The following is a 20045-nucleotide window of genomic DNA, read 5'->3' on the forward strand; positions in this document are numbered from 1 at the left end:
TTTAAGCTTCAGGACATAGGCTCATTGCCAGCTGAGGTCAGGCAAAGGGGTCATGTCCCGCTACTGTTTTGGTATTATACTAATTACACACAAGACATGATTTTTGCTTTTGTTTGAAAGCCTGCAGAAGGTTGAAAGACTACACTGACCACTGAGCTGCTGATAGTAGGATGGGGTTGTAGCAAATCACTCATAGAAAGGTGCAGCCGTGAAAGAACTTTACCCTGTCGAACGCCATCAGGTACTGTACAACATCTCATGTAAACACGTGACACACATGTGGATGCTGCACAAGATGAGAATTCATTATCTTGTTTAGCAGAAGAGGCCAGCAAGAGCTGACTCGAGGTAGATTTGACTGTAAATACATTTGCCATCTGTCAGGACATCTTGGGTGTCTCTTTCAAACACAGCTAACTCCATAACCTGAAGATTAATGGCTCTTTTCCAGACCAGCAAGTGGAAACATGTATTGCCATTACCCAACCATAATTATTTAATGTAGTCCTCTTTAAATGCCTTCAGCCCATCATGTGATGGCTCAGGGAGAAAGACAAAAAGCATTTTCCAAAGAAAAGGGATCTAAAGAAGCCATTTGGGGCTAAAAACAAAAGGCTTTTAGATATGTTCCAATGGAAAGGCTTGCTCAAGAGGAGTGTTCTGGTCCCAAAATAATGAAAAATCATAGTATAAGGTATATTTTCTTAATGAAGGGTGGGAAAAACTAACATGTTATGCAGGAGGTCAGAATACATTATCATAACAGACCCTTCTGGCTTTAAACGGCTCTGTTTACTCCCCACAGCTGTCCTCTGGGTTGGGTTAGTGTTTCTCCCCACTAGCGTTTCTCCTCGGTGAACATGTGGCCGTTGCTAGCATGTTTAGGGCTAATCTGATCAGACGACTTGTGTGCAGATCTCTTGCAAAGCAATTGTATGGCTACACAGTATCAGTGGATAGATGGTTGCCACTGGGCCAGCGGAAGTAGGACTAGGGGCTCCAAACTGGAGAACCTTCTTTTCAGGTGCTCCACTTCTCCCTCTCCCCTGAGCCACGCTTTTGGAAGCTTTTTGACATGGTTGGTTACATCCTTTTTATTTTCAGTTTTTATTCACGTACAAATGCCTCCACATTCTGCATCCCCACTCAGAATTAGAAACAGAAGCAACTAAATAGAGACAAGTTGTCAGGTGGTGGGTTTTTTGTAGACCAGAAGAGGAAGCTCAAAGGGCTGGAGCAACCCTCAGCCCATCTGCAGATCTACAAGGCTAAGTAAACTCTGGACAAGCACGGGAGATTTTGGATGCTTATCCAACCCAACCCCCGAGTATGAACCTTTTGAAGTTACCCATGACTTTACTCCATTACTGTTTTCTGGTGCCTATTTCCTGAATCAGAGGTTGGGAATTTCAGAAGAGCCCCAGGGCTTAATAGGCTCAAAACCCAATGTGATTGAGAGCCTAACTCTTGGAGTCCCAAACAGAAATAATGAGACAGAGGCCAGATCCAGTACTACAGCTCTGTGTGATGGTGACTCTGAATCCCAGTCCAACCCCTGAGATATCTTGTTCATGCTCTCTCTCTCTCTCTCTGGCAATGGTGAGTCACACAGGAAAAGTGTGGGTGGGAAGCTATCACCATAAAGCACCAGGGGTGCTTTGTAATCAGAGCTAACGCACATCTCCAGCCATGACTTTAGACACATTTGCCCTCCTGCGCGTCAGAGGCAGGGGCTGCAAAGCAGCTTTAATTGGCTCCGGCAGGGCTGTGGAGCAGTGATCAGATAGCCTGTGACAGCACTTTTAGCAACCTTTGAAATCGATAAAGCCAAGTTGCAGGAGTTTCATATTTTATTAGCATCCAGGCGCACCCTCGTGCCTAGAAGAGAATGATGTAAAAGAATGAAAATAAGATTAGCGTTTTAACTGCCCATTTAGCTAAGAAAAACACAGCAGGAGACGCTTGTCTTCCACACAAAATCATACAAAAGGCTCTCTTTATTAAATATACAGTATTTACAGTTTAAGACGTTCTTCTGTACAACGGTAACCATAGAAAACAAAAGAAGCAAAGGCTAAATTTTTTGTTGTTGTTTTTTAATCCCATCCAGTGTGATAAGACATGTTACGTGGTCTACAAAACTGACTTGGACTGAGGCAACGTCCTTTGGGATTCCCTTCAGAAAACCAGACAGTGGAAAGAAAAGCTAGACCTCCATTTTGTTTTGTTTTTTACTGTAACTGAGAGACTCTTGTGCTACCTTTTGGAATTGATGTTTAACCTACCATCGTTTCAAAGGATTTTTGAGCAGCACAATGTAAAATAAATGAGAAAATGTCCTTATCTGGAAGAGGCCATTTGTGTTACTTCTACAGTATATAGAACAGATTTTAACTTGGGTGACTGCTGCTTGTCTTGCCTGAGGAAGGAGTTTTGCTGATCCTGTGGCTTTGTTTTTCATGTAGGGTGCAATTCATCTCAGCGCAGTGAGGGCCAGATCTAAAACCCATTACGTCAACAGAAAGACTCCTGTCATTATCAAGGGGGTTTGGATGAGGCCATGAGCCTCCCCAAGTTCCTAAAGGTGACTTCAACTCATATCAAGGGCTTAAAGGGCGCTTGAGTTTTGTAAATATCACTTAGGAGACGTGTGCACTGAATGCAACTATTGGTATTGAGGATTGGAAAGTCCCAGATTAATTTACAGGCATCAGGTACATCTTGCTGTGGGTGATCGGAGGCTCTCTCAGTTATGGGCCAAACTCATCCCTGATGGAACTCCATTGTCCTCAGAGGAATGAATCTGTCCCAGTGTGTTTCACGCCAAAGCTTTCAAGACAGGGAGTGGGTCTGAAGCATGGTCTCTCTTTATTATTTAGACAGAAGAGATTACATGAATATTTCACTTCAGGACTCTCACAAGCAATTGCTTGTGGTTGGGTGCCTGAATAAACAAGCCTGCTTGTTCTTCTCCCCAAATGTTCATGGAATGATGTTGGATTTCTGGTTAACCTGCTGTGTCTCAAGCTCTACAAGGAGCTGTGGATTGGCTGCATCTAAATTTTAGCTCCAAAGACACAGGGCCACTTCAGTACACGACAGGTGGGTTCAATATTAGCAGCAATGACAAGGCAGGTGAGAAAATATTTTGTTTAAATGATTCAAGAGGAAACGGGGGGGCTTGGAACTGGCATGCAAAGGTGAGTACATAATTTCCCATGCAGCATCGTGTTAGTTGTAGCGTTCAGATGGAATGGCCTTTGGGGTTAAACACGACCAGGATAGTAATGACTAGCATTGTGGGAAACAGCTGCCATTAGTAAGTTAGCAGCTACAGTCATATGGCAAAATGCCATCACCACGCCAACGGGAGCGGGGGGAGAAAAAGGCCAGACTGTACGTAAAGACTGTTCCTTGCATCTCCTATTGTATTTCCGGCGGGGGAGGGGCATGGAAGCAGATCCTCACCTGGCGTAATCAGCGGAGATCCACTGACGTTGGTGGAGGGACCCTGCTTGCCAGCTGCTGAGGCCGAGGACCCATTTTTTGATGCGTGTCTTGTGCAGGGAGGAGCCCACGGCTGGCCCTTTGCCAATCAGCGTTATAATAATGGTCTCTGCCTAATTTTTACTCCTTGCCCCATCCGCCGCACCATTTTCCCCACGTGCCAAATAAAAACAATATATACCCTGACTGGAGTGTCGAAGCACACGGTTGCCTCAATCCTTCCTTTGCTCTGCTTGTGGCCCCTTTGTCGACTCAAAACATGACAAAAGACAAACAACTAGCTTACAACTTACAAACAGTTCACGAGTGTGTGTGCTTCCCCCCACCCCCTCTTAGAATAACTGAGTGCAAAAGATCACAAAAATAAGTAGCAATACATTGAAATCGTTCAAAATCCTAGCGCCATGGCTCAAAAGGAACAACAGAAGAAAACAAAATATATTTCAGGCCCAACATCCCCTACCCCCAAAAGAAAATTATGATTCGAATTTCACGAAGGAAACATACATGTGAATTTACATGAGATATCAAGTACTTCTCATTCGCTAAAGAAAATGCACCAAAGCCCAAAACTCAATTAAAGAAATAATTGTTTTAAGCCTTGTAGCTGTGAAATAACCAGCTTTAGAGAAGGGAGTAAGAACAAAGGGCATGATGCAACTCCCAGTGAAGTCAATACAAAGTCCCCCTGATTGATTCCAATGGACGTTGGACCAGATTTGAAGGGAATTAGGCTACATTGCTTTCCTTGTTGATAGGAAGGCATCGCAAAAACTGCATGAAAGCTTCGAAATAGCACTTGTGTTTTAGAGCCTAGCGAGGGATCAGCTTTCACCTGGGTGCTTTATTGGGCATCATTTAGTTTCTGCAAAAAGAATAACCCTTTGTACCCATAAATGCCTTGAACTACATAACAGGTCTCAGATGCAACAGGCTTAATCCTGTCTCCCGTAGACATTTTTTTCATAGGTAAAGGCGGATGTCCTTTTGACAGCAATGGGAATAAGATGGTTGCATTAAAAGAGGGTCAGATTCTGCTCCTGGTTACACTAGTGTAAATCCAGAGTAACTCAGTTGACTTCAGTGGAGTTACTGCAAATTTACTTTGGTGGGAGAGCAGACTTTGGGCCAAAGATGGGTCTTTTGATGCCAAAAGGGAAGAAGAAAGAACTGAAAAGGTGTAAAATGAAGGCAGTTTTCAAGTGCTCCCATAAACTCAGGGTCCAATCCAGCTCCGAATGAAATTAATGTCCAAATTCCCATTGACTTCGATAGGAAAAGGATCAAGCCTCAGGTTAGATAGCCAAATCATACCGCATCCCATGCTGTATTGGCCCAATATGGGTGCATTTGTGTGAAATAGCCTACACATTAATTAACAAAACCATCTAATTAACATAAGTGTTTAAACTTTTGGAGAAAAAAGCCTCTTCTCTATGGTAAATCAGTAAAGAAGGTTTGTGGTCGATTACAGGAGTGGGTGGGTGAGGTTCTGTTGCCTGCAATGTGCAGGAGGTCAGACCAGAGGATCACGATGGTCCCTTCTGACCTCAAAGTCAATGCATTTTCTATTAAGAATGACTAGAAAGCAATAGTCAAAACCTTACTGCTGGAGACATCCCCTTCATTGTACACTTAGCATTAGCATAACCTCAGCAGTGATATTCAGTAAAGACTGACAGTTTCACTAAGCACACAGGGCCCAATACGATGAATTACTATGCATCTCCTATGAGGTGCTGGGTGCCTTCCATTTGCTTAGGCTTTGTTTGTTTATTTGTTTTTTAAAGATGAGAGGAAAAAAATTCAAAACTGCCGGTGTGACTTAGGAGCCTTTAGTCCTATTTTAAAAAGGAAGTGAGGACCAGGTTTTCAAAGGTATTTAGGTGCCTAATGGTTTGGGGGTTTTTTGGGTTTTTTTTTTGGCACCTATGCAGGTTAGGCACCTAACCCACATTCATTTCAAATGGGAGTTAGGCACCTAAACCTGCTTAGGCACTTTTGAAAATCCCACTAGGTTAATACCTACTTCTTAGGTGCATAAATGTCTTAGAAGAAACCATACCATTGATTTTCAAAGAGCCACATTTCAGTTGATTTCAATGCAAGTTAGGTGCTTAGGCACTTTTGAAAATCCCTCCAGGTACCTATTTGGATCTTTAAGGATCTGAAGATCTTTAAAAATTTGGCCCTAAGTCCCTAAGACACTTCTGAAAATGGGACTTAGTTTGCCAAGTGACTTAGGCACTTTTGAGAATTTTTAACTGAGTACTGTATCGCTGTGGCATATACATGCCACTGAAATTGATGGGAATTGGTTGCTGAGTAAGGATTTCAGGAGCTGACCAAAAGACTTCAAAATGGGAGTTGAGCTCATTTAGTACCATAGACTACATGACACTACAAGCAAGGGGCGTGGTTCCCCTGCTCACGTACACGTGCTCCCGCTAGCGCTCATTGAGCTGGCATGAGTATAAAGAGCAATATAGCCTCATTAGCACAGGTAGCGGCAGAATGGCTGAGCCAGGCTGACCACCTCCTGATCCAGTAAAGAAATTCAGATGGAGAATAAAGTTGGCAAGTATGTTAAAGCTGATGCACTGAAGGGCAGATCCGGTACGCCAATACTGTTCCTACTGAAGTAAATGCAAATTTTCATCACTGATTCAATAAAAGCAAGACCGGCATAATAGCTGGTTGAAATTTTCTAAACTTGGTTTTCTTGGTTGAAAATTGGCCTTTTTTCAAAAACGAAACTTTCCTTGAAGCATTTCCACAGGATCAGAATTGTCCATAAATTCTTCTGAGCTACTGTTATGGAAATAGTTTACAAAAAATTTCGTTTACTGAGAAATTTGTTTCCCCACTGAAAACTGGGTTTTTGGTAAGAGACAAATTAAAATGAAAAGACAAAGAAAAATTTAAAAAAAATTGTGATAAATGGAAAAAGGATCTGTTCAGAATTCTACAAAATGGCAACAACACTGAAATGTTGAAGTTTTCTTTTTGCAAAAAATGTTTCCCTGGTTTTTTTTTGACCAGTTCTAGTTAGTATATTAATAAACAGATGATGATTGCATAAAAGAAAGCAGATCCAAACCACTAAAAAAAGGAAAAGTTAGTCAGACTGTTTGCTTCCTACAGTTAATGCAGCATGGTCTCATTTAGTAGGATGCTAATTTGTTGCTTTCCATTTTTTTTTCATTGCAAGAATATAATACCCTAGTTTATAATTTTGAGTGTAATGTGCATACACAATTTGTTAACTTGTCTGAGCAGGTTTTTATTGGTTTGAATAGCTGTGTGATTATGTCCAATATATCTGTATGTATAGATAGATGTATCTGTCCTCATGTGTACGCCCCGCCCCGACACACACACACACCAGCCTAACTAAATTTTCCTGAAACTTTACTAATCTTATTTGCCTGCCCTGTACTGTGATGTTTAATGATGGTGATGAAAAAAAAAACCTTTAATTTGCTCATCAAAAGAATTACCCAGGGTGAATACAATTTTGCAACACTGATTGTGATTCTTTAAGCATTTGAGTAATCTCATTGACATTAATGCCACTATTCACATGCTTTAAATTCAATATATGCTGATGTGGTTTGCTGGATTGGGGATTGTGTGTGCGCTTACACCCACACCTCTCATGCATGTACCCACCCCGAGCTATATATGGAGCCAGCAACACTCTTCCAGATACAAATAACACCTAACAAGCTGCTGCGGTGGTGATACTCTGCTTTGCAGGTGTCCCTAGCCTGTTTGTCAGAAGCTGGGAATGGGTGACAGGGGATGGATCACTTGATGATTACCTGTTCTGTTCATTCCCTTTGGAGCACCTGGCTTTGGCCACTGTCCGAAGACAGGATACTGGGCTAGATCAACCTTTAGTCTGACCCCGTATAGCTGTTCTTATGTTCTGCTGGGCAGTTTTGCTATCCACTGGTAGCTCTGTGGCCTAAGGTGGTAGAGGGTGTAGTGGGCAGAATTGCAGCATCTCTTGGATATCCTGGTTGCACCTCCTCTTTGGCCAACACTGCATGCTTTTGGAGGTGGGCCAGACTTGTTCCCATGCGCAGGAACCAAGGGGTGGGGGCTGGGTGTGTGTGTGTGTGTGTGTGTGTGACAAAATGTCTGTTTTGATCTGCTCATTCCTCCAATCATCACTAGGGCCATGCTCCTACTTGAGAATGCTTAGTACCTTGCAAGCTCAGACTCTAGGACGGCATGAAGCAATCTTGTCCTCTCAGTGACTTGAATAATGAGGGGATTCTAACTGATTGCTCAACCCTTCCCTTTTCTATCCATTTAATTACTGTATTTGCTTGGGGCTAGACTCACTATATCTTACTGTGACTTTTATATCAAGAAAAGAAGAATATGTAGCAAAGCCCAAGGATGATTTATAATCTGCCATGTTGAGGAGGGAAAAATACATGGCACAGTAACGGGTGGTGGGAGATCTGAATAAAATGTGGATTTTGATCCCCCATCTCTTCTTCCTAAAGGCAATACCTGTGTGGGGGAATTAATAGCTCCTTCTCAGTGAGAACATTCAAAATGAGATAACTTGGACAAAACCATGCTGATAATAATGAAGAAAAACCTGGAATCCACAGAAAGAGGGAGATGAACATTTGTTCCTAAGTATGCTTGTCCCCCCTGTAACATGCAGAGCAGCTTTATATATGGAAGAAACTCTTTGCGGAGGATCTCATTAGGTGCATGCCTTTCTGCATCTTCCTGCTAATGAGTCCATCATTATGAGTCATGGCATGCAAAGGCAGTCATAACCAAATGTCATACAAGCAGCTGGCACAAGACGCAGTGGCTGCTGGCTGGTAGGAGCTGGGAGAAGCAGCGCCATCCTTCCTTTAAGTTTAAGCTTGCCTTGTAAGCTTGCCAGGTCGGTTGGCCTGATGATCACTGTATTGGCCTAGCTTTTACTTATCACACTCACCCCCAAAGATGGTCAAAAGACCAAAGAGGATTGTAGTGTAACATAGTGAGTGTGCTGAATATCAAACCAAGACTGTCTCATATTCCTTCTCAAAATCTACTTCCCTGAGGCCTATCAGCCATCATCTGTAACCATTAATCCAAGCTCCCTACATTTATTTAAACTCCTCCCCAGCCTTCTCTTCTCCAGCTATACAGCCATATGGTCATCCATGCCCTGACCACCTGAGGCTTTGTGCAGCTGCACTGCTGTCTATTGTTTGTTATTGTTATCCCTTTCCTGCAGCAAGATTTGGTAGTGCAAACCCTTGTGACCATGTGGAAATGCCTTTGGGACTCCAAAGGGGCCAAAGGATCCTGATGTACGGTGGATTCCCTGGTGCCTGAATCAAAGCCCCCTGAAATCAGTGGGAAGGCTCCCATTTTCTCATGGGCATTGGATCATATCCTTAGACTGCTAAGCTCCCAGGATGGGCCCTGTATGGCATTAAACACACTGTCAGGGCTCATCTAGCATTTGGGATGGGATCATCATGCAAGGTCACGCTGGGTTCAAACCCCAAACTCCCTCCCCCCCCCCTTTGGGTTATGGCATATTTTCCTTTGCAATATTTTTTGTGTGAAAAAGATTTGAATCCACGTTCAGTGATCTGTCAGAAAGAATAGAGGAGGCAGATTAGAGTCCCTTTTACTTCTGCTAGCCAGTGTCCCCAAACAGAAGAGAACAGAAAACCACTGGAGAAAGGGACAGAAGAAAATTAAAAATCCAGAACTTTGTACATGGTCCTTTAAAATGTTCTCCTTGTGAATGAATTTCACTAAGTGTTATTGTAGCCATGTGAGTCCCAGGATATTAGAGAGACAAGGTGGGTGAGGTAATATCTTTATTGGATCAATTTCTGTTGGTGAGAGAGACAAGCTTTCAAGCTTAGACTGAAGAAGAGCTCTGTGTAAGCTCAAAAGCTTGTCTCTTTCACCAACAGAAGTTCGTCCACTCAAAGATATTAACCTCGTCTACTTTGTCTCACTAAACTTTTTAAAAGCCACCTTTTCCTTATCTTTGAGAGGTAACATCCTGGTTTCTACAAACAGGAAGCACCATCGCTTCATTCATGCAGTTTTTTAAAGCAATTTAATAACAATTTTGGCTTGTTTATATGAATCAGCAGAATTTAGATCTCATGGTGTTTTGGGTGGGGTGGGTTTGTCTTCTTCTTGTGTTTGTTTTTAATTTGCCACAATCACTTAAGTGTTTGACCTCAGCATATGATCATTCTCTACATGATGTTAGCGTGTGTATGCTGCACTTCTAATGTTTCAGACAAATCATCAGAGAAATGTATAGAGCACCTAAGTCCTAGAAGCCTCCTATAACCCTTTAAGTTTCAAGGTACTATTTTCCATGCTTCAGCTAGAATTATGCTAGAGTATGTTGGTTCTAAATAGTCAGACTTATAAGACGGAGGTATACAAGGTGCACTGGAATGAATGTTGTCCAATGCTGTTATCAGTATTCCTGTATTTTTTAAAAACATTTGTAAGCCTAAAAGTTACAGTAAAAGGACAGCAGGATGGGGGAAGGAGCTTAAGGAGAGAGAGAAAATAATAACTGTAACTTCATGCCAGATTCCCAGCTGGTGAAAACTGGTGTAATTCCATGGAAGTCAACGGTTTCATGGCAAATTACATCAACTGAGGATCTAGCTGTGACTTTATGATTGGTGTAAATGCATCTTATAATAAATCAGGCATTTTGGTCTCACTCTGTCCTGCTACCCTGTCCCAAAAGCTGTGATGCTACTTATTTAGCTACAGTACTTTACCTCTAGTTTATATAGCTCAGATCAGATACAAAGTGGTGAGTTAAATGGTTCCAGAAAACAACATAAGACTTGAGAAATCCACAAACTTAATAGGCAATTGTGCAAGTGCGTGAACTTATTCTGTCCAGAGTAGAATAGCAGGTCTTTTGAGATGCCAATGTAATTGTGGCAGGTTTTTGTGAAGGGAATGAGGCATTAAAGTGTTTGCCAATCTCTCCTGTGCAGGGCAGTGTCCTTTGAAAAGGTTAAAAGCTGGCAAATAAATTAACGGGTAAGAAAAGAAAAAAAGGCCAGGTGTGGGGAGGAGAGTAAGAAGGAACCACACAGTCCATCAGATGAAATACTCCCGTTTGCACTCACTCACTGTGTTCTGCAAGTCAATGTCAGTTTTAAAGGAACTGTCGAGGTTTTCTGCGTATTCTCTCTCTTTTGCCTGGCTACTTCGATGTGTCTGTTTGTGCTGATAGAGGAATCTGCTCATGATGGCCACGATGCAAAAGATGATGAATATTACAACTGCTATTACACCTGGGGAAAGAGGGGGGAAAGTAAGAACAGGAAGGGAAAACAGAAACAAAGATTTTATCAGGGGAGGCTGCTTAGCAGATGTTGTAAGCCAGTGTGTAACACCGACAGACCCCCAGTCGGCGGCGGCAGGATTGAACTGGGGACCTCTCGAGCTTAAAGCATGAGCCTCTACAGCATGAGCTAAAAGCCAACACCCTGTTCGCTAAGGCTGTAGAGCAGACTCATTTTATCTCTCTTTAAGTGGTCTTGATGCCACTAGATGAGACAGACCACCACACCCAGGAGGTGTATGGGTTACAAATGCATCCCAGTCTGGACCCAGGCCTCTAGCCTAGCCTCCCAGGGTATGTCTACACAGCAAAGAAAAAACCACGGCTGGTCCATGCGAGGCTTGGGGCTGTTTCATTGCTGTGTAGGACTGCGCTGGAGCCTGAACACTGGGACCTCCCACCCCACAGGGTCTGAAAGCCTGGGCTCCAGCCCAACCCTGGAAGTCTACACAGCAACAAAACAGCCCTTTGAGCCTGAGTCGACTGGCGCAGGCCAGCCGCAGGTGCCTAGCTGCTGTGTAGACATACCCCCAGATGGCAGCACTGGGGCTTTCTATCCTGCACGAGGGAGGATACAGTCACCTTGGGTGGGATTCTCAAAAATGCTCAACATTGGTCTAATTCTGCTTGCCTGAAGTCAATCATTGACTTCAATGAGAGCAAAGTTAGGCCAGTGCTGAGTGCTTTCGAAAATTCTGTTTCCTCATGCCTCCACAACTTCCCTTTCTGGCAAACTTTATTCACTGAGGGCTCTCTCTTAAATTACATTTTTGTGAATTTGGCCCGTAGAGTCTAGGTATCATGAAAAGCAACTCACCACAAAGCAACAGACCCTTGGGATAAATGCTGATTTTTAAAGGAATGTGGAAAACAATACATGACGGCGTGAGGACCACTTGTGAATCAACAGATGCTTTGGCTTGTAAGAGAGTTTCCATATGGTCTCAGGAATTCCATTACACACCACACTTAGCTTTTAGAGAGTTCAGAAGATAGATGAGATATGACTGCTACATTACATGACCAGTCAGAGGTGTGTATTTGCGTGTAGCACTCACAGCTGAGCCATGTCTCAGAGAAACAGATGCTATTTTGTATTTTGAAAAGGCTTAAGTTCTTCAGAACATGGACTGAATCTCTCTCTTTGTTTAGGGAGCATGTGGGATGATAGTCCCTGGTCCTGACTGGAACATTGGGATGTTGCCAAAATATAATTAATATTAATAATAAATGCAGCAGCAGCAGCCTTGTAAAGCCAATGAGGGTAGGGTGCTGCTGTACTTGTTTTCTGGAAGAAAATATTTTCTGATTGCATCATTCAAAAGAAAAAGAAAAGAAGAGGTTACCTCCGATGACAGCTGAATCGCTTCTGATTGCATTGGTGAGGGGCTCCCGCTCATCCGACTTCCCAAAGGGATCTGCAGTTGATTAAATACAAAACAGCTCATTGTCTATAGGCAACGTGCTGAGTTTGCTTCAGCACTCGGAATGAAGTTACCTACCCTGGTCTGCCCTCAAAACAGTGGTTTGGGGATTAGAGAATTTGATCAAAGAAGAGCCCTCTTAAAAACAGGTAAACACAGGACAATACCCTCAGGCACTTTGAGAGACAAAGCCGTGCAAACCGTAAATGCAAGAAGAAACTAAATGGGTAAAACCAACACCCTATAATCCTACCACAATGCACCTGCTTACAATGGTAGGGAGACATTTGACCCAGGTAGCCTGCTGGGAGCCGCTGTCAGGCTGAACAATGTTACGATGCCAAAGAGACAAGACTGGGGTCTTGTCTACGCTACCGCACAGGGTCGATCCAAGATACACAACTTGAGCTACGTGAATAGTGTAGCTGAAGTTGACGTACTTAGATCTAATTACCACCGTGTCTTCACCACGGTAAGTCGACAGCTGATGCTCTCCTGTTGACTCCGCTTATGCTTCTCATTCTGGTGGAGTACCGGAGTCGACGGGAGAGTGCTCAGTGGTCGATTTATCGCGTCTATACTAGACAGGATAAATCGACCCCTGCTGGATCGATTGCTGCCCGCCGATTCGGGGGGTAGTGTAGACAAGCCCCAAGAAGCATCTGGAAAGGGAGGAGGCTAATGTAGGATATATGGGTCAGGTTCAATCTGAGGGAGAGAAACAGTGTCTGGGAGGCAGGGGGAGGGGTGTTCTGTTGGAAGGGATCTCCCTCTTCAATGCAGAACAATGGTGATACCACATGTTCCAAGGGCAGAAGCTGTCAGTGGGATGCATTTAAATTGGACATGTTCTGATCTTTCCCCTTCAGCTGCTACAGGTCCTTCTGGTTTGTGTTACCACATCCATTCCCATACTTAATCTGCACCCATGTCCCCTCTGTGACTCCTTTGAACCTTGAGAAGGAATGCTTCCTGATTTTGGCACGTAGGGTCTGCCAAACGATTTCTGCTGCACAGCACAGCGAGCATCACTCTTCATTGAAGAGACTGGAGCATCTAGAGGGTTCTAAAGAGATCAGGGTTCCAAACTCCTGTATCCAAACACCCTCAAAGTGTGGGGGGTTCCCAGAGCCAGCTTTTCCATATCTCATCCAAACCAAAATGAGAATCAAACGCCTTACACTTTGGGAGCTTCAAATCCAGATCCAGATTATGGGTCAAACCCTCACTGAAAGCCAATGGTACGATGATAAATTGCACCAGCTGTCCCCGCATGTCCCACATCTATCTCTAGCTCTATGTCTGAACCATCCAGCCTGTCTGTATCCTCATACAAGGGCTTTCATCTCAGCTCACCCTTTCCTCTCTTTGGTTTCTGTCTGCAGGAATGCAGAGCTGCTGTTCTCCCCTTTTACAAGCCTCCAGGTTATCACACATAGGCCTGTACTTGGGAGCGAGATCTGACGGTCTCAGGAACAGATTGTATGGCATTGCCAGGCTGCTCCTTTCAAAGGTGAGATGTGGAGGCCTTAGAAAGAGATGCAAAATGCTGCAATGCCTCATTCTTATTGAACATTCTTGCTTTAGTAGCTGACTCGGCAGACTCTTAGTGCTCCATTAAGTGGGATTTTTCCCTTCAGACAAACGAGCATATTTGTGTGTTGGACAGGGCTAAATTTTCATCTTTACCCAGCTTTGCTTTGCACTCTTTGTATTTACAAAGAGCCTGATTCTCCTTTGCCCGGCACCTTGGGCAGTCATTTACACTAGTGCAAAGCGAGTGCTAATGGATACCATTTACACCCAATTTCACCGATGTAAATAGCTTCACAAACTGTAGGCCACAGAGAATCTGGCCGAAGACATTCTGAGGTTTGAGAAGTAGTTCTCTTGCCAGTTTTAAAGATCAAAGCATTTCCCTTCTTGTAAACAGATGCCTACAAACTAACAGTGTTGGGGGAGGAGGGTTCCCACTTCTGCAGATCACTGATGTTCAGAGCAGATGCAGTCACAGAAGTGATTTTGAAGTCAACGGGACTGATGACATAAATAAATGCTCACTAGCAAGGATTACATAATGAGTCACCCATTTGGGATATGGCTCCCCAAGTGGGACCCATTTCAGCTCTTTTGCAAGTTCTCTTTTCCCAATGCATGGAGATTGGGTACCTTGAGAAGGAATTGCTCAAGTACAAGCAGACCTTGTGAAACGCCAACTCGTTTTAGACCAGAAAAGCTTGGTTTATACATGAGTTGACTATTAGCTAATTTTGCACACCATGAGGCAGATCTTTAGCAGGTGTAAATTGTCATAACTCTGTTGAAGACAATGGAGTCAATAGAGCTATGACAAGTTACTCCCTCTGAGGAGCTGCCCCTACGGCTTGGACAGAGAATTCTGACTGGTGTCACAAGTCACCTGCTGAGATTGCATAAAATGAATGAGGGGTAGGCGAGACTTTTGATCCACACGTCCATTGTGTAAAATGTTGGCCATACATGCTATTAAAGAGTCCTTCGTCTTTGACCAAAAATTACTTGAAGCTAAAGGACTTTTAAAAAATCCAAAAGAAGTGTTGGGGATTTAAAGGTAACTTTGAGTTTCTTTCTGTGGTTTAATCAGAATGCAGGTCGACAGACCTTAAAGGTTCTGCGAATTATGTTTCACCCAAGAAATAAAGTCAGGATACAAGACAATGAGGTGTTTGTTGCAGAGAAGCAGATGGCAAGTGACAGCAGAACCTTCCCCTGTGGGATCATGGTAAATTCTGCAGCCGAGGAGGAAAAAAAGCACTGTCTCATATGATATTTTAATAGGACATTCTTTTCCTTTTAGATATGACCCTTGAGATAACGCATGAAGAATCCTGGCACCAAAGGGCACCTCAGTGAAATGGGGACATGCAATGTCTCACAAGACTTCCACAAGCAAAAAATTTTGGTACAGTATCTGATTTATGAAAGTATTTGGGGGATATCATTTAAATACACAAGGTCCAGATCCTCCACTGGTGTAAACTGGCAGCTGAGGATCTAACCCTCAAAATACAGTAGTGACCACTAATACATATCTTCTGAAAAATTTTTTTTAATATACTGTGATATTTGCAGTATTTTAATATACTGTAAACATCCTAGAGTAAAACATCTGGGTGCCATCAATGTGGAGTTGGGGTGGCAACTGGTATATGTGCTACCACGTAAGAGAGACTGATTTATGGAGCATTACAAAATATCATCATCACGGGAAGTCACTTTTCCCCTCAGCTGTTCCAATCAGAGATTTTGGGCATGGATAAATCAACCATGGATGAGTGGATTTTGTTCAAAAGTAGTTTGCTAAGAAACTTTCCTGAAGATCTAACAAACATTCCAAGTTTGAAGGAAAGTGTTTTAATTGTTCTCAAGTTATGAGCACTGAAAGCTTTTTCACACATTCACAGCAGGATTTCCAGGCAGCTATCTTTGCTCTATCAATGACTCAGATAATCGGCACACATATGTACAGCAGTCTTTAAAGTTTGTTTTTTGTTCTCAGACATGCAGAGATGAGAAATCAAGAACTGAAACTGAGAAATGCACAGTAAAGCTGAAGATTAATCCTTAACTCTGTCCTCCTGTGATTATTCCTTAAAATATGGTCTCTCTCTATATATCTATCAGAAGAAATTATATGTAAAATAATATCAAGTATAATGGAATACAAAATGGAATTTCTTATATAACCACTACTCACAGTATAGAACATACAGTTTTCAGAACTGGCTTGATTTAAGTCTCAATGAGATCTATAAAACAAGTCCACTTTGAATGCTGAGGTTATATTAGGTATCAGTTATCATGATAAAAGGGTGACCATATTTTAAAGCAGAAATAGGCAGAGGTATCATTGAGCTTTTACCATGACTCTGTATTAGCTGATATCTGAGTGCTTATCTACCTTAAAACTGCCTTACATCTAGTTAATTGCAAGATTTAAATATGAAAGTCTAAATCGTGCCCCGTTATATCTGAAATTAGAGTTTTGACTCCCTCTTTGAGACTTAGGCTTTATTCTAAAATGTCCCCTTCTTGACTTTATAGGTTGGCCTGAGATAAGTGAGAGCAAAATTTGACCCACAGAGTGATGAAGAGAGTTTGTGTGTAAACACACGTGAGAATGCCCGCATGCACGCACGCACATACAGAGCAATCCTAAACCATTCACCATTAACAAGCCATGTTTCTTCAGTTAAAAAACCAAGCACACATACACTGGAATCCATTCCCCACACGGAGAGCAAGCGTAATTATTTCTCCCTATGCAAAACATTAATAGCATCATTTGTTTTCTGCTGAATACCATGGGTAGAAGCTGAAGGAAAGCGGGATCTGCTGCAAGTCCAAATGTCAAGGAAATAAATGGCATTAGGATGTAAAACATAGGAAGCTTTATGAGTTATCCAGCAGGGAAGATAAAGTGAATTCATAGTTCAAAGGATTAAAAAAAAAACGCTTCCATTTTTTACTCCTTTCTGGTTATTAAGGTCTCTGCTACATCCAACTAGCGACTAAAACAGCGACTTGTGTGTCCCTGCCTGTGGTGACAGTACTACCAGCTGCTCTGTGGGTTCTTTTCCCCCCCGGCATACTAATACAATGTACAAACCACTTAAGATTCCCAGGGGGCAATTTCTTGATTGCAGAGGAAAATGAACTGCTTAGGATCACCAGCTAGCAACATTCAAGTTATGTACCTTCACTTAAAACAAAGCGAATGATACACATATTCAGTGAAAGACACACAGAGTAACACTCATGCATTGACAGAACGAGGAGCAATGATCTCAAGTTGCAGTGGGGGAGGTCTAGGTTGGATATTAGGAAACGCTATTTCACTAGGAGGGTGGTGAAGCACTGGAATGGGTTACCTAGGGAGGTGGTGGAATCTCCATCCTTAGAGGTTTTTAAGGCCCGGCTTGACAAAGCCCTGGCTGGGATGATTTAGTTGGGGTTGGTCCTGCTTTGAGCAGGGGGTTGGACTAGATGACCTCCTGAGGTCTCTTCCAACTCTAATCTTCTATGATTCTATGATTTCCTCTAGCTAGAGTAAAATGACAGTTAGTATATGGCATGATTCTTCAGACTTCAGGGGATATGCTGGTCAGGATCTGGTGTCAGGAACAATTGTGTTATATGCAACACCATACCAGGTTTTTGTTTTCCTTTGAAATCTCCAGCACTGGAGCCATGATACTTCACGGACTGCCTGCAATGGCAATTGAAGTCCCATGTTCCTGAGATAGAGTTTGGACTAACCTTTGCAAATCAGGCTTTACTCTCCTATAATGTCACATTCCTGTGGGCATTTTTCAGGCAATACAGGATCTTAATCAGGCTCCAGTTATTACCAGGATATAGCCTTTTAGTGGGTGCAGACCTGAATAGGCTTTATCTGTACATCCCTATCACTTGTGTGTTGATGGCTTCCAAGCCGTCTTGCTTCTAGTATCACACTTACCGTGGCAGCAGGAAGGGAGGGAGCAAATCCCACGTGGAGTTCTAAAATGCTGGTTTAATAGAAGCCTTAGTTTCTTGACAGAACATACCTGATGAGGAATATACTGTGGTGACAGTGTTCACATCAGCCTCTGCTATGTATCCACAACTCGATTCAGTCAAGGAGCCTTTGACAGTCACAGGGGCTATGCTGGGATGTCGTAAGGCGGCCTTCAGTGGAGCTATGTGATTGTACTGGACGGAGGACAGGCATCCGATAAAGCCATGTGAGTTCGCCTTCAAGACTTCAGAATCTAGCCCCAGACTATCTGCAACACACAACACAATCAGAAAGGTGTTTTAAATGTATCCTTTTGCTGGTTGATTAAAAAACCCTTTGCTAGCTTACCTGACCTTATTCACCCATTCATCAGCTTCTCGCCCAATTACATCCTTCTTCCACTGGACCCTTAGGTCTGAGACGATATTCACATTTAAATCCCTCTTAAAGATGCACATCTACTATACTACTTATAGTGAATGGAGTTGGCTTGTAAATAAATAGCCTCTGTTGTTCTCCTTCCCCTACCCAGTTTCTTGTTTGTCTGGAAAGCACCTAACACATATTTGGTGCTACCATAAATCATAGAATGTAAGGCCATAAGGGACTACCGGGCCATCTAGTCTGACCTCCTGCAGGCCACTAAGATGCTAAACCCAACTGAAATTAGACCATGGTATTCCAGTCCACAGGAGACTAAACTATTATGTGCCACAGGCAGAAAATAAGAGGGACCAAGATGCACCAGTGCCCGAGGTCCCTTCAATATCAGGGAATTGATGAAGTGAGATATACCCAGATGAGCCTGGCAAGTGACCAGCACCCGCATGCTGCAGAGGAAGGCAAAAATAAATAAATAAATAAATAAAAATCCCAACATCACTGCCAATCTGACCTGGGTGAAAACTCCTCCCTGACCCCACCTCTGACAATCAATCAGTTAAATAGTAACACTGATTATCTTCAGGCCTGAGGTGAGATTCATTTGTCAACATTTGTTTCACAGAATCTGAGTTGTCAGAGATGGACAAGCCCTAGCAGATCATCTGCTCTGTCCAAGGCTGACAATACAGGATTGTTCAGCGATGCTCATTATCTAGTACTTCATATAGTCTAATGTTGACTGTCTCATGTGCTTGGGCTTCCCAAACTACCCTGGGGAGAGTATTCCAAGTATACTAGACCTATATATCTACCTACTTATATGCCCCTGTCACCATGGTATGAGATGCCCAAGTATTTACAAACAGAAATATCAATCACTATCTTTTTTCCCAGTCTGTAGGAGAAATAGCTTACTCTGTGTGTGTGGTTACGGGTGGGAGGTGGGGGGTACATGTAGAGTTAGGCCCTATTAGGGGAAAGCTAATTCAAGGGCATAAGTTTTGCATATGGTTCTGAATGCAGCAATGCCTGATGCTTGAGAAAGACAGTGAAGGACGGGTAAGCCATTTTCTCTTTCTCAATGAGCCCCATTTATTTACTTTCTAGGAATTGACATTCATACTGCTAAGACCTCTGTCACTTGCTATGTACATCTTGTGCCAATATAAGGGGAAAAAAACAAAATAAAAAAGCCTCATTGAATGCAAGATCAGTGGTCATTCAAGGTGTGAAATCTTGTCTACTGGTAGTGTTAGAAATGTGTAGTTTTTAGCATTGCAAAACTGGGATTCCCAGCTTCCTCATCTGTTTCTACCCTTTCACGTTGTAAGACAATGGCCTTTAAAAACAGAACATTTTGAAAACCATCATACATATTTTTCCCAGTCTACATTAAATAATTTTATTAGCTGATCTCATAAAACTATCAGACTTATAGATTAATTTCCCCCTCCCCCAACAGTTGACAGTTCACATTTCAAGATCATCTGGATCATAAAGGGCCTGATCCAATACCCAGTGAGGTTGATGGGAGCTAGATGAGGCCCACAAAGCTTTGGTTACAAGCTTTGAAAGGAAAAAAAAACCCTGAACACCAATGACAACAACGTGGTAAGCTGTCTGACTTGATATTAAAATATCATATCTCAGTGCCTGCCAGGGTTTGGACCTGTAAGCTCTTTCAAGGGCTAGTCCTGGACTGGGGAGTAGAAAATTGTTGATCTTTCTCACATAGCCCGCTATTTTACGCCCTGGTTGTGGTGTTGAATGTGGATGGAGGCAAGTCCAAGAAGCCAATTTCACATACTAGTTATTTCTT

The 20045-nt window shown here is 42.7% G+C and overlaps 1 protein-coding gene across 2 annotated transcripts in view; it reads right to left on the minus strand.

The window, feature by feature from the left end:
• Window positions 1-2678: 2678 nt before the first annotated feature.
• The window catches only part of CNTNAP5 (contactin associated protein family member 5), a 420028-nt gene continuing 402661 nt past the window's right edge, over window positions 2679-20045 (minus strand). The window contains exons 22-25 of one of the 2 annotated variants that reach the window (XR_012641395.1): window positions 17892-18110; window positions 12226-12297; window positions 5507-10829; window positions 2679-5453 (exon numbers count right to left, since the gene is read on the minus strand). Coding sequence is in view for 1 of the 2 variants with exons in the window: in XM_074967062.1 (XP_074823163.1) it covers window positions 10633-10829; window positions 12226-12297; window positions 17892-18110 (488 nt within the window). In the remaining variant the exon portion in view is untranslated. Of the gene's footprint in view, window positions 10830-12225; window positions 12298-17891; window positions 18111-20045 lie in introns of both variants that reach the window. The other variant, XM_074967062.1, reaches the window with a different exon arrangement.

The sequence above is a fragment of the Natator depressus genome, chromosome 11, assembly GCF_965152275.1.
Source record: "Natator depressus isolate rNatDep1 chromosome 11, rNatDep2.hap1, whole genome shotgun sequence".
NCBI classification, from domain to species: domain Eukaryota; kingdom Metazoa; phylum Chordata; order Testudines; family Cheloniidae; genus Natator; species Natator depressus.